General features: G+C 45.9%; 1 protein-coding gene across 1 annotated transcript in view; it reads right to left on the bottom strand.

Annotated features, from left to right (window-relative positions):
* CNGB3 (cyclic nucleotide gated channel subunit beta 3) overlaps window positions 1-14612 on the bottom strand; it is a 966824-nt gene that overhangs the window by 610437 nt on the left and 341775 nt on the right. The window contains exon 4 of the mRNA XM_085604101.1: window positions 4332-4436. Coding sequence (XP_085460227.1) covers window positions 4332-4436 — 105 coding nt within the window. The remainder of the gene's footprint in view (window positions 1-4331; window positions 4437-14612) is intronic.

Below are 14612 nucleotides of genomic sequence, written 5' to 3'. Positions count from 1 at the left end.
AGGAATGGAGCACAATGATTAAAGCTCTGCCCCATCTACAGATTCGATGTTAGGCAATCAAAGTGAGCTTGGGCACAAGGTGAACAGAATTTGCCCCACGGAAAATTGTGCATTGAAGTCCAGAATGCACTAGCAAGTATGTGTAATAGGCAAGGAACTTTCGAAGAGGCTCCCACTTGAATCTCCTGACCTTAGGTAAAAAGATTCAAGAATGGAACAGAACTGTAACAGCCTTCCTGGAGGCACCATTGTTACAGCCAGTGAACACAAACATTTTACACCTTCACATAAACAGAACTCTGGGTATTAATCTAGCCTGGTCTACCTGTTGCCTCTCTGAGTTTGTACTTCCTATATTATGTTAAAATGTTTTATACAGCACATAGCTGCCCCAACAAAGAGGCTTCCCAGCGCTACACCATTTACAGAGAAACACAATGCACATTAAATCAAAGATGGAGGTGAAATCACAGCCAGAAGTCTAAACTACGAACAGCCAAGTTTTAAGTTGTTTTAGAAAGCTATGGTAGTTCGGAATTTTCCTTAAGTATATGGAAAGGTTGTTCCATAGGGCCGAAGCCAGAGCTCAAAATGAGCAACCTCCTGCTCTCATTCTTTTAAACCGAGGCCAAGTGCCAGATTCAATTCAGCCAAGTGAAGAGCTCTAGTAGGTGAGTAAAATTGCCTGAGTTCAGAGAGAATAGGAGCTCCTAAAGTATTCATGATAGTGTTAGTGCACATGGCTTTAAACTGTATGCGTTTCTCTATGGTCAACCAATGGAGTTTACAAAGGAGCCCAATTGTGGAACAGAATTTGGGAGAGAGAAGAGTAATCTGGCAGAGGCATTTTGGACAATCTGTAGCCTTTTTGAAACCAATCTTGTGGGCCCAAACAGAGAATATTGCAATAGTCTAGGCGCAACATAATTAGAGACTTTATTATCATCCATCAAACGTGATGGTGAAAGAAAGCAGCAATGCCTGGTTTGAGTCCTCTCAGGAGGCCAATGCATGTACCAGTTTGATCACTTTTGACTGTGAAATTTTAGCTGTGTTTACCATGTTGGACATGGTCATGAGGATGTTTGGACACCTATGACTGTGTAATTATCACTTCGTTTATTTTCTCCTGCTGTGATATTTTATGTATATGATTCCTTCTCTTTGGTTACACTTTGTTGTTTACATGTACCCTCTTGCCACATATATTGTAAAGCGCTCTGATACCCCCGGTGGTCATGTTCGCGCTATATAAAACTTTATAAATAAATAAATAAATAATGTTCTGACTTGGGTCTCAAAGGAACGTGAGTCATCAAACCTCACACCTAAATTCTTTATAATCAATTTAGGCTTTGGAGGGGGCCCAAGGCCTTCTGGCCACTAATGTCCTCCCCATGCTTGAGTATGCTTCCCCAACAGGAGGACTTTGGTTTTATTGGCATTTCATTTTAGACAATTATCTTTCATCAATCCCTCAACTGCAAACATAGATTTTTGGAAGTTTACTATCTCTTTTGTCGCATCTACTGAAAGTGCAATGATCGTTGAGTACCGCCGGCATACAAAAACAAAACAATGCCAAAGGACTTAACTGACATCTTTAGGCTTTTCTGGCATCGGGCTCCTGGTGGGTTTCCTCCTCAGCCATTTTGTCTCTCAGTCAGCCTAGTGGACGTACCCCTCATTAAAGAATGCAAGGACATTCTTTCTCCTTTTAGGGTATTTTTTGCACTTCATGTTTGTCTGCACTTATGTACATAAGTTGTCAAAATATTCTACATTTGACTGTGCAGGCTATGCAATCACCTCTAATGTCCTAGGCATGGGAACCATCTACCTATTCCTTAAAGCCCACTAGCTTCTAGAAACTGTTATCCAAGTGGTCAGTCACACCGTCTCACCGTCTGTCTCTATAGACATGAGGAAGAGGTTTTCTAAATTCATTCAGATCTATACAATCTGTGACTATGAATATGGCACAGAAAATGGCTGTGATTGTTAACCCTTTGCAGTATTAGTTACATAGAGCCAGATGCAAAAAAATACTGGCATCTTCAAGTCACATCATGTTAATAAGTCACCAAATTACTACTGTGAGTAAGCTACCTAGACAGGGCAGCTGATTTTGTACTACATATATATAAAGTTTCTTCAGTTTACGCAAACAGCTTCACAACTTGAGCAGAGATGTCTATAACACTCTAACGATTATGATACTTTTATGTTTCATAACAAACCCACACTTCTATACTACTGTAGTACCACTGTAGTGACATTATAGAAGAGCCATGGCTAATGATAATGTGATGTGTAGTATGACACTTTTGGGGTTTCCACCCACACCTACATGGAACATTTACACTCACTCAAAGAGGCAGTTTAACATTGTAGGAGGACTGACAACACCATTTTGAAGTAGTCAGAGTTATGAATGATACACTGGATAGCTGCCATTGTGCAGGATTTGTGGGCAAGTCTCAGTCAATTTTGGTGGGATCTACTTTGACTTTGTAAGAAGAGTAATCAATTCATCTCAAGGAGAACTACAGTGGTCAGGGGTTAAGGATCTTCATGTAATCCGTTGCTCAATCCCATCCGAAATTTCAGCAAACTTCAGCTGCTTCCTGAAATGTCGACTGAGATTGGACAATGAACGTTTTGGGGATTCTTAACCCCGGCCCATTATTTTTTTCGTGAAGTGCTTTGATTAAGCTTCTCACGACATTCTGTGGCGTACATTTCCACTTGCCGCAGGGCACATCCTCAACTCCTGGCCTGATAAAGACATGGCCTTGTAAATATTTAGATTTTAGGTTGAAGTATAGACAATATACAAATGCATGATAACTATAAATTAAGAATTTTGTAAATACCTCGAGGGCAAATTATGTAGGTTAAGATTGTCACTTCGAAAATGTTTTGAAAGCAGTCAAGCTTTTCTAGAATGTTGAGTTGTCACTTCATTATTCCCTATCACCTTTATCACAATTCATGTGCACTGTGCTACATCACTCTCTTTGTGTTATTTATGGAGTACCTTGCTGTACAGTTTTTGATGTTTGTCTTAAGAAGATTCCAAGAGTTGACTTAATAGCTGTATTTGTGTAATGATTAATCATAATGAAAGTAAACATGCTAAATGCTGTGTGAATAACTATTGGTGTTTGTACAGCACATTGCACCCAAGTTCTGAGGAATACAGTGTTACCCCTGATGCGTGTGTATTATTTGCGTCATGTTAGCGCAGCTGCTCTGTCTGGAGGCTGCTCATACATGCATCTCCATTAGATTAAGAGACATGTACCTGGTGCAAGGTGTATCTATCTGGTGATTGCAGCCATCCGACACATACCATGTCAAAGTCTCAGTAGGTACAGCTTCAACACTGTCATCTTATGGCATCAGTTTTGTGGCAGCTGCAGGCTGATGGCCATATTGGATTCATTCTATTGGGCATATGTGACTAAGCTCTTGACCCTATTAAAGGTTCTATATTTTCTGTGGATGTGACACTGTGAATACCAACCTATTGCGGTGAAGAAGATAAACTCTGATATTTTTCTAAATCAATATACTGCTATGTATGTCGCCTGCAAGGTAACTATGTGTATGTAGTGGGTACCCTAAGTACCATATGCAGTGGCCACAAGTGGTGGAAGCCTCACACATGCCCACTTTGAAGATCCATAAAATGGGGACCAATTAAGAACCACTGCTTGGAATGGGGCGTTGAGGACACCTGACCAAAGCGATCTCATTGTTCTTAGGATTGTATGCAGAATGCCTTAGACTACAAAACGGCAGCAGAAATCCTTAGTTTTGTGTGGGAGCCACACACACTCTGACACCAACTGAGTCCCACTGTGGCGACGGATATACAAAGGCTTATTACAGAGAGCCTCAGGATGTCTAGCCCAGCATGATTTCCCCATTCCCAAAACTGTTTGCTAACCCACGCGAGACGAGTTATAACTCGATTTGGGGACTATCTCTGACATTTGAAATGTCAATGATTATCTGAACGTATGGGACTACATTGTTTCTGGTCCATTTCAAATACATCTCGCATCATTTTAAAAACTGTAAATAATAAAAAACGCGTATCAGTATCAGATCCCAATATCCCCACGTGTACCTTTTGGTGAATGACCGGAGTGAAGTAAAACAGAAAATGTTTTCATTCTCTTTTGCTCAGGAATCTTCAGTAATAATTGACATGTTTATGTGAAATATGCATAAAACATATTACATTGACATTAGATAGTTTATTTTCAAAAAGTTATGTTTCACATACTAGATCCTCCAATACATGCATTAGCGTAGCTCACCTTGCCAGGATCCGTCTTTGTGCAGCCAACAGACCCTTCATACATATGATGGTCAATGGAATTCTGAATATGACACTGATATGTTTTCTGTTGGTGCTCGTTGTGCTGTAATTGAAAAAGAACATTAGTAAACACATAGCACTCACAAACACGAAACTCAGAATAAATGCACTTTGCAAAGGTACCCATTTCAAAAATATATCTCTGCCTCCTTTTAGGAATGTCATGCACAATATTCCAGGTCAAACCTTGCCTGAGATTCCAGTTAGTTTTAAACCTTTTATGGTATATTCAATGGGTATTCCAAACATTATCCATCAGTGTTATGTATACTTTTCTGAATGATTCAGTTGTGCATGACCAGTTTCAAACACAACACACAAATCACTATCTTGTTTCAACAACGCGCCATTGAGCCCTTAAGAAGGTCATCACACTAAAAGGATTCGGATGAAACAATAATAAAGATCTCCTCATCTGCTCACAAGTCATTGTATTTGATTTACAGTTGTTGCTGTGACAGTTGTTGTATACAGCAATTATAATTCACAAATCCCCGTGATTTACTGGTTCTGTATCTCTCTGTGATGTTTAAATACTTTAACATTTTGCATAATGATAGTTGTAAATTTACAGTTAGTTAAAGAATGTGGAGAACATTAATGTCTGAAGAAGACCAGACCTTTGCATCAATCCTATAGACCTGCTTCTCCAAATGCTCTAAAGCTATTGTCAGGTTTCAAGAGTGCAAACAAAACAATTTATTCTCTGAAATAAAATGCCTTTCGTTGCATTTGTCTGAGATTATCTCCTGTGTGATTCCACAAAAAAGTGTTGCAAGTGTGTTTGGATCAGTGAATAAGCTTGTCCCTGAGAAAACACTGTAGGGGGTTAGTTCTAACTCTGCCCTCCGCAACGCCTGCATCTATAGACAAGCATGTTAGGCGCTCCAGTTTATATCAGGCAGGCCCGATCTGAGAGTTCAGAACTCTGTCAAGCCAAATCTGTGCTACGGAGCACAGATGCAGAATGACCTCCAGTAGACTTTAAGGTCTCTGCATAGGTTTTTAACATTAAAGGTAGAGCAACTCAAAGGCAAAACAGTTCGATCATACACCACCAAGCATGTTACACCTCTTCCAGGGCCCATCAATACAGAGGAGGAAAGACCACAGTATTCAGTAATTGTTAATACTTAATAGAGAACTTGTTGAATGCCTTAGGTGCACCACAGCGCTACCTACACTTTGGTGCTATTGAATGCACAGTTTCTCATAGTTATACTGCAAGTCTAGGAAAACATTTTGGTGACTCACAGCCAATCGCCAGCACAATGATTCAAGTATTAGATACAATTAAAAGTTAATATTACAAATATTGGATCATATGTTTTATCACAGTTCAGTTTATAGGTGCTTGATAACCACTAGTCAATTGAAGATATAATTGTGGCTAAGGCTGGTGGAGCTCAGTGGGTTCTATTGAGGTGATTTATGTGAATGAATGGAAAAACGAAAACTGAGGAACCACATTGGAGGAAACCAAATAGTTGCAAATCAGTTTTAAGAAAAGACAATTTTAAGAAAATACAAATACATCGAAAATTAAGGGGAAGATAATTTTGAGGGAAAATCCAAAATTACATTTAACTTGGGTGGATGAAAGGAGTAATAAAGGATATTTGGGTCTAAGGATGAGTGATGTTTAGAGGGGTTGATGAGGGAATACTTGGGGGCTGAGACGGGTGGAGTTCAACCATAGAAAGTATTTTATAGGGTTCAGGGATGGTTGGAGTTTAGGGGTGGTGAGGGCTTTTTAGGGATCAGGGATGGGTGGAATGTAGGGGTATTGACGGGTTTTTAGGGCTCACGGATGGGCAGAATTTAGGGCTGGTAAGGGCTTTTAAGGTTCAGTGATGGGCAGAGTTTAGTGGTGGGAAAGGGTTTTTAGATTTCATGAATGGGTGACGTTTAGTGGTGTGAGGTCATTCAATGATCAGGGATGGGTGGAGTTTGTGGGCAGACATCGATTCAGGGTTCAAGAATGGGTCGAGGTTAGGGTGACAGGGGAACATAAGGGATGAGGGATAGTGAGTATAGGTGCTGTAGGGATTTGTTAGGGGTCAGGAATTGGTGGTGTTTCAGAGTGGTGAGGGTTTTTTTAAGGTTCACAGATGGATGAAGTTTAGGGGTGCTAATGGGTTTTGAGAGCTCAGGGATATGTGGGGTTTAGGTGTAGAAACGTGTTTATAGGGTTCAAGACCGGATAGAATTTAAGGGTTCGGGGATAGGTGGAATTTAGGGGTCAGGAATAGGTGTAGAATAGGTATTGGGGAGGAGTTTTTAGGATTCAGGAAAAGGTGAGGTTTAGGGGTAGAAAGGGCTATTTGGTTTCAGGGATGGTTGGAGTTTATGGTCAGGGATTGGTATAGTTATGGCATGGTGAGGAGTTTTTAGGGGGAAACGATGGATGGGGTTTTGGGGTGAGGAGAGGTCAGCAAGTGAAAAGCATCCAAGATAACTGTAAAATATATAAATCTGAAATAATGTCCCCTGAATGAAAGCACTGAAATAAATACCTAAGACGAAAATGTATCTAAAATGCCTTCAACCATTGCATTTGCACCTTAATAAGATATTCTCTGAGTTAGTCCTATGAAAAAGTAAATGCATTCATCCTGCAAATTTCCATTTAACAGTTTAGGTGAAATTGTTTCTCAGTAATAGAATTCTATGAAATTGTTTTTCTGTGAAATCCTATACAACCCTATTGAGACAGAAGTCTTGGCAGAGATAGGGTAGACATACAGAACTGTAATAGGATGGGTCAATCTTCGGTTAATGGTTAAATTGTTTCAGATTGTGGGTACTTAGTGAGAAAATGTCTGTTTTTGAGTTGGTTCATGATTTTATCATTGTGATGGTTATTATGTCTCTAAATTTTAAAAAAAACTGGTGGTTTTGAGACTGTGGACTGCTCTTTGACCAGATGGAATCCCAAGCTTGGTAGTAGGATAGTCTGATTTGAAGAGTTTCAATACTTTGTTTAATTTTAAATTTGTTTGGGATTTATGCTGGATGGTAAAGGGGAGCAGTGCAGGTGTGTGAGCATGGGGTAAGGCCAAGCTAACTGTTGCTACACCAAGCTAGCTGGCAGACTCCAGCTATTGCTTGAGTAGCTACAGTAGTATAATATGAACACACCCATGTCCTACTAATTCCCATTTGGTCCCTATGGAGGAAATAGTCAGTGACATAATCATGGCCACTGCTGACAGACCATAATTGATTGGGAGCCTATCACCATCCATTCTTTTTAAAAAAACTAAATCTTTTTATTAAGCCCATACATTAAGCAAGCACCTACGCGCCTCCAGGAGCAGGGGGATTCCCAACACCGTCCCCATTACTCGGTGGATCTCCCTCCAGTAGGACTGAACAGCTGGACATTCCCAAACTATGTGTAGGAACGTGCCCAGCTGACTACACCGCCTACGACAATCCCCCGTAGATGCCCTGCCCATCAACAACAGTCTAGGTCCGGTCATGTATATTCTGTGTCGGATTTTAAGTTGGACCAGGCGCAGTCTAGCAGAGATACCCACCATTCTAGGGGAGGATACTGCCTCTTGCCAGTCCTCATCATCTAGTTTGAAACCGTCCGCTGTCCATTTTTGCCGGAGCTGTGTAAGGGGGTATTCCATATTATGTATTAGTTTATTATAAATCAAAGAGATCGTTTTCTCCAGGAGGTGTCCGTCTAACACCCTAGATTCCAATGGGGTGGACTCAGGGGGGGAAGAGCCCACGGGGATAGCTGATCGCAAGGCGTGTCGTATTTGAATGTAGCAAAAGCGTTCTGTGTTGGCTAGCTCGTATTGTTCTTGTAGGGATGTGAACGTTTTAATGTCTCCCTTATCCCACATGTCCTGGATACGAGAGATGCCTATCATGTCCCATTTATTGAATCTCTTCATTTGCCATAGGTTTCTCAGTTTCGCTGACTCCCAGAAGGGGGTGGCCTGCGTCAGTTTACCCTCCCAGCCTAGAGATCTGGTGGCAGCACGCCAGACGGACACTGAGTGCCCTTTGGGGCCGGTTAAAGGTGATCGAGCAGGCTCAGAATATAGAGCTCTGTCATAATTGCCTCCTGGGAGTAGCCACCTGTCCATTCGATAGCCAGGGCCGTCAGGTGTTCCATAGGTGCCATGGTTGATGGCGGCCAGGTGGGCGGCCCAGTAGTACTTCTTAATGTCAGGAAGGGCAATTCCTCCGTCGTACCACTTCAGAGTCAGTTTACTGAAGGCTATTCGCGGCGGCCCATCCCACAGAAGCTCTCTCTGAAGTATTTCAATTTCTTTGAAATAGGTGGCGGGAATGGCCTCCAGCGAGTTCTGCAGGGCGTAGAGGAAGTGGGGGAGCGACATCATTTTAAAAAGGGCGGCCCTCCCCAACAGGGACAATGGGAGAGTTTTCCAACTTGCGATATCCCTCTGCAGACGTTGGAGTGGGGGGAAGGAGATTGTGTTTATAGCGGAGTGCAGGATTCAAGGATACGAAGATCCCTAAATACTTGAACCCTGATTTACTGATTTGAATTGGGCAGTTGGAGGGCAGAGCGGGCACTCTCCCATGAAGTGGATAGAGGTGAGGCTTGGTCCAGTTGATTTTGAATCCATAGTACCTCCCAAAGATTGCCAATATGTCCTTTAGGACAATTAAAGATCTTCGAGGGTTGGTAAGATATAGTAGGATATCGTCAGCGTACAGAGATATCCTGTCTTCCCAGTCCGCCGACCAGCGGAATTCTCGGATCATCAGATCCTGTCGGATCCAGGCTGCTAGTGGCTCTAGTACCAAGGCAAATAGGAGGGGGGAGAGCGGGCAGCTCTGGCGGGTGCCTTGACTCAGGGCGAAGGTGTCTGATTGTGTGTTGTTAACAACTACCTTTGCTAATGGCGCCGCATACAGAAGGCGGACCCAGCCAATGAAATCGGGGCCAAATCCCAGCTTTTGGAGTACAGCGAAGAGATATGGCCATTCAACCATGTCGAGCACCATCGTAGCGTCTAAAGAAACCAAACTTTCCAGTTCATGTATCATGTTTGCTCTCCCAAGTACCCCGTGGACTCGGCGGAGGTTTAGTGCCGTGCTCCAGCGCGGTATAAAGCCTGACTGGTCAGGATGTATAAGAGTTGATATGACCTTGGCCAGGCGATTTGCAAGGACCTTCGCAAGGATTTTCGGTTCAGTGTTAAGAAGAGAAATAGGACGGTACGAAGTACAGTCGGTTTTCGACTTGCCCTCCTTATGGATTACGACTATGTTAGCCATGCATTGGTCCAGTGGAAGTTCCCCCAGCTCCCTACTCTCCTCAAACATGACTTTAAGGTGTACTGATAGCTTCTCCGGATAGAGTTTATATAATTCTATGGGTATACCATTAGGGCCAGAGGCTTTTCCAGATTGTAGCGATCTAATGGCTTGGGCTATTTCATCCATGGTTAGAGTGCTGTCCAGAAGTTGCCTATCCGCAAAGGTAAGAGCGGTCAATGTGATATCTTTTAGCAGGTCGGCAGAGTCTGCCTCTATATAGGAGGACCGGGACCAGTCTAATCACCCACTCCCGCCTATCCAACCAAGCTATCAATTTTCCCGCCGTGTCCCCCAAGTCATAAAGTCGCCCAAGCTTTTCCTGTCCCAGGGCACGGGCTGCATCAGTAACAAGGGCCTTATATTCAGACTGTTTAAGCTGCAGTAAATGGAGCAACTCAGGGGAGTTGCTGTTAACCAGCTCTTCCTCCAGCCGAAGGATATCGGTTTCTATATCAGCCACTGCTCTTCGCTGCTCTTTTTTGTGGCCTGATATTAAAGACAGAGCTTCCCCCTGATCACAGTCTTAAAGGCCTCCCAGAGTGTTTGGCTAGAGGACACAGTGCCTATATTATCCGTAAAGTAGTTGTCTGTGGCGACCAGAAGGTCTTTACGTATTTTGGGGTTGCGGAGGTGCCAGGGGTTGATTGGGGCGACTCATCCCACCCGCACGTGATCTAGGAGTAGATGAGCCCATACCGGTGAATGGTCGGAGATGCCTCTAGCTAAGTGACGGACCTCCCGGATGTGTGACATTTGAGAACTAGGTATCAGAATATGGTCAAGGCGGGAGCAACTGTGGTGGGCCCCTGAGTGGAATGTGTATTGCTTTGTTTCGGGGTTAAAAGTGTGCCAGGTGTCTGTTAGGCCCATGGCCTCAAGAAAGTCTGATAGCCCACGGGAAGAGGATCCTAATTCGCGAGGGGGATGCCGGTCGAGCGTCCCGGAGCACACTGAGTTGAAGTCCCCCCCAGCACTAACAGACCCTCCGGTAAGGAGAGAATCGTCGTACGGAGGTCTTGGAATGTGGTCGATTGAAGGCCCGGTGGATTATAGATGGAAAACAGGGTGAGCCTCTGTCCCTCCCAGGAACCAGATATGCCGATGTAGCGCCCCCTGTCGTCAGTCCAAAAGGAGTAAATGCTAAGTGGGAATGTGTTCCTAACCATGATGCCGACCCCTCTGGAGCCAGTCGTGAATCCCGCATGTGCAGCTAGTTTGTATCCATATAGATTCATTGCCTTACAAGTGTGCCCCATGAGGTGGGTCTCCTGAAGGAGCATAACATCCGGGCCCTGCTTCCTGATATTCTGCAGGACTACACTCCGTTTAATCTTGTCCCCCAGCCCGTTGACATTCCAGCTTATTATTTTAATGCTTTTCCCCCAATGTGTGTGTGTTAAAACCATAGTAAGCGTTTTGTACCCTTTGAATGTCTATAATCATGTGTCGATGGTAAAACCTAACAACAAAAAACCCCTCCCCCCGCCAATTCCCTTGCCAACAACCCCCCACCCTGCTTCCCTGCCCTCTGGACTTAGAACTGCCCATCACGAACTGGCAGAGTGCCTGTCACCCGATACACGAACACTAAGAAATAACTAAAGGGAGAAAGGAGGAGAAAGGCCAAAACTCCGTCCTCCGCCCCCCCAACCCCATAAAATGCAAGTCAAGTGTCCCCAGTAGGTCATAGTTAGCGTCCCTGATTCACCACTGTTCTAGGCAAGCTCATGGCCAACTATGGGCACTCACGGATCCTGGTACCTTAGTGTGTCCATGTGGATGGCCAGGGCGTCTCTCAAAGTTCACTCTTGGTCCTGCTGATCTTGATCCTCGCCCCCACTCCTCCCCCCGGGGCCACCGATTGATTGACTGTCCAACCAGTCTGAGGCCACCTCCGGATTATCGAAAAACCAGGCCCTGTCCCCGACCTCCACGCGGAGGCGAGCCGGGAACATCATAGCGTACTTCAGTCCCTTGTCTCGGAGTTTCTTCTTAACGTCCAAGAACGATTTGCGTTGTCTCTGAACCATTTGTGTGAAATCCGGACAAAAGGAGAGGGTGGCGTTCTCATACCGCACGGGCGGTGCAGACCGTGCACTTTGCAGGATAGCGTCCCTGTCTCTGAAATTTAGGACACAGGCTATCAATGGGCGCGGAGGTGCACCGGGCTTAGACCGCCCCCCTGGGACTCTGTGCGCCCGTTCAATGGTGAAAAATTTCCTGAGACCCTTAGGTTTGAGGTGGTTTAGGATGAGGTCCTCAACGAGCAGGTCAGGGGCCGGCCCTTCCGATTTCTCGGGCACCCCCAGCATGCGAATGTTATTGCGTCTGGATCGTCCTTCATAGTCATCCAGTTTGCGTTCGGCTGTTGTGCAGAAAGATTTAAGATCCCGTACCTCTTGCTGGAGCTGCGAGACATCGTCCGTCAAACTGGCCGTATTTATATCCAGGGATTTGACTTTCTCATTGATGTTAGTGAGGTCAGCCCGAAAAGGTTTACTTCGATGGAGATAGTGTCCTGAGATGACTTGACCCCCCCTATGGTCGCCATAACATCCTGCAGAGTCGGGTCGGAGAGGGCTCACAGAATCTTCCACTACCCTAGGGGGTTGGTGTCCATCCGCCGGTGAGCCCTTTGGCAGGGTGTAGCGGTCCAATTTGTTTGATTGGATCTGTCTCGTACTCTTGGGACCCCTGGCAGGACCCTTGTCCAAGTCCGATTTACTAGCCATTTTCGGTTAGCACCCCTTGGTTCTCCAGGGATATAAGGACAATGTCACTTACTGTGGGCGCCCCGGCTGACAGCTGAGATGGAGAGCCCTCCGTGCGTGAACCAGCCTCTCTCCTACAGACGACCAGGCTGGGCGCTGCAGGTGCAAGGGAGTGGGGGCACCAGCCAATCACTTCCAATTCTTACAGGTGTGCCTGCCTTCTATGCCAATCCGGGCCAAGATTAACCCCGTCTCACGTGGCTTCACTCAGGATTTCTATGGGCAATGCACTGGGGCACACTGTGCATCCGGCTGTCCCAGGTGAGGAAGCGACGATGGCCACTCTGGTGCAATACCACTGTACTGCTGCCTGTTTTAATTATTAATATTTTTTTATATATTTTTTGCACCACTGCCCCCACTGTTACAAGGTGCACTGCACCTGCGAGTCACTGCTCTCACACAGGGCCACGTCCCTGTTGCTGTGCTCTAACGCCCGGTAGTTGGTACCTTCAACAGTCTGCTGGGGGGGGGGGGGCGGCAGGCACCGAGAGGCAAACCGGGACCTACTCCAGTACACCCCCCACCGGAAGATATCAAAAGAGCCCCGGATAAAGGCAAGAGGGGCGGGGCAGCTCACCGCCAGTCGGTAGTTGGGCCGTCAATCTCAGACCCTGCCCGGCCGTCGCCGGTGTCTCTGTAAGGTTACAGAAAGGCGGGGGGCTCGCCGTGTCACTCTGAAATTCTTCAGCCCCACCGCCACAGGCAGCGATGATATAATCAGCCCCACCGGCCTACGGCCGACCGGCGACTTCCGGTCCGGGCGGCCGATTCCGCTTCACTTCCGGCCTGCCGCTGCAGAACTCTAGCACCCGGCCCGCAACGCTCAGCCAGGCCCAGGCACACGGGATCCTTATCTCGGGCCTCGAGTGGTGTTCAGGGGCGCGAAGCTCAGCGATCGGTCACGCTTGCTCTCCGCCACCGATCTAGGACCTCATGAGGGAGGATGAGTATCAGGATATTCTGTTAGGGGGACGTCACCTGCGGAGCCGAGGCTTCAGGCGGCCATCTCGTTCCGGCACTTGGCCACTCCCCCCCACCATCCATTCTTTGTGGGAGACTCTACTTCATCTTAGAAGATCATTATACATGAATAATTAATCAACTTTACAACAAAGATCACAAGATCAGTGGCAGCTAGTGAATTTTCAAAGTGGTGCTCTGGAAAACCTAATCTTAAATTTGCCTGTGGGAGCAAACATGGGTGTCCAAATAGGAAGGGGTGTTTCTCGCTCCAAGAAATTGTTTAAAAATTGAGTTTTTTGTCAGACAGCATGGCCTTAGCATAATATCCTACGCCGACGACACCCAGCTCATACTCTCCCTCACCAATGACCCCACCACCACCAGACTCAACTTCCATGAAGTAATGGAGGACATCGCGGCCTGGATGAGCAACAGCTGCCTGAAGCTCAACTCGAAGAAGACAGAAGTCCTCGTACTCAAAACCACCCCGTCAGCATGGAACAACACCTGGTGACCCACCCCACTCGGCAGCCCTCCGACTCCCACGGCCCACTCTAGAAACCTTGGCATCGTACTCGACTCCTCCCTCTCCATGAACAAGCAAATTAACGCCGTCGCATCCAGCTGCTTCAACACCCACCGCATCCTCCGAAAGACCTTCAGATGGATCCCCTCTGAGTCAAGAAAGACATTCACCCTCGCACTCTTAACCAGCAGAGTGGACTACGGAAATGCCCTCTAAGCTGGCATCAACAAGTTTCTACTCCAGACGATACAGAACACGGCAGCCAGACTCATCCTCAGCATCCCCCGACACGAGCACATCAGCCAACACCTACGGAACCTGTAATGGCTCCCCGTCGAGAAAAAAGTCACTTTCAAGATACTGACCAACGTCTACAAATGCCTCCACAACACAGGACCCCAATACCTCAACAAGAGAATCGCCTTCCACATACCCAAAAGAAACCTCCGCTCCACCAACCTTGCCCTCGCCAAAACCACGTGCATCCGCAGACCCAGAACAAGGGAAAGAACCTTCTCCTACATAGCGGCCAAGACCTAGAACGAGCTCCCTATCGACATTAGATGCGCCCCCTCTCTGGACACCTTCAGCAAGACCCTCAAGACCTGGCTCTTCGATTGAACGGAACTGGTGTCCCCCCCCC

This window comes from Triturus cristatus, chromosome 5_1, assembly GCF_964204655.1.
Source record: "Triturus cristatus chromosome 5_1, aTriCri1.1, whole genome shotgun sequence".
Classification (NCBI taxonomy): Eukaryota; Metazoa; Chordata; class Amphibia; order Caudata; family Salamandridae; genus Triturus; species Triturus cristatus.
Note: the sequence above shows the minus strand (reverse complement) of the source record. Positions and strands in the feature narration are given on the sequence as shown.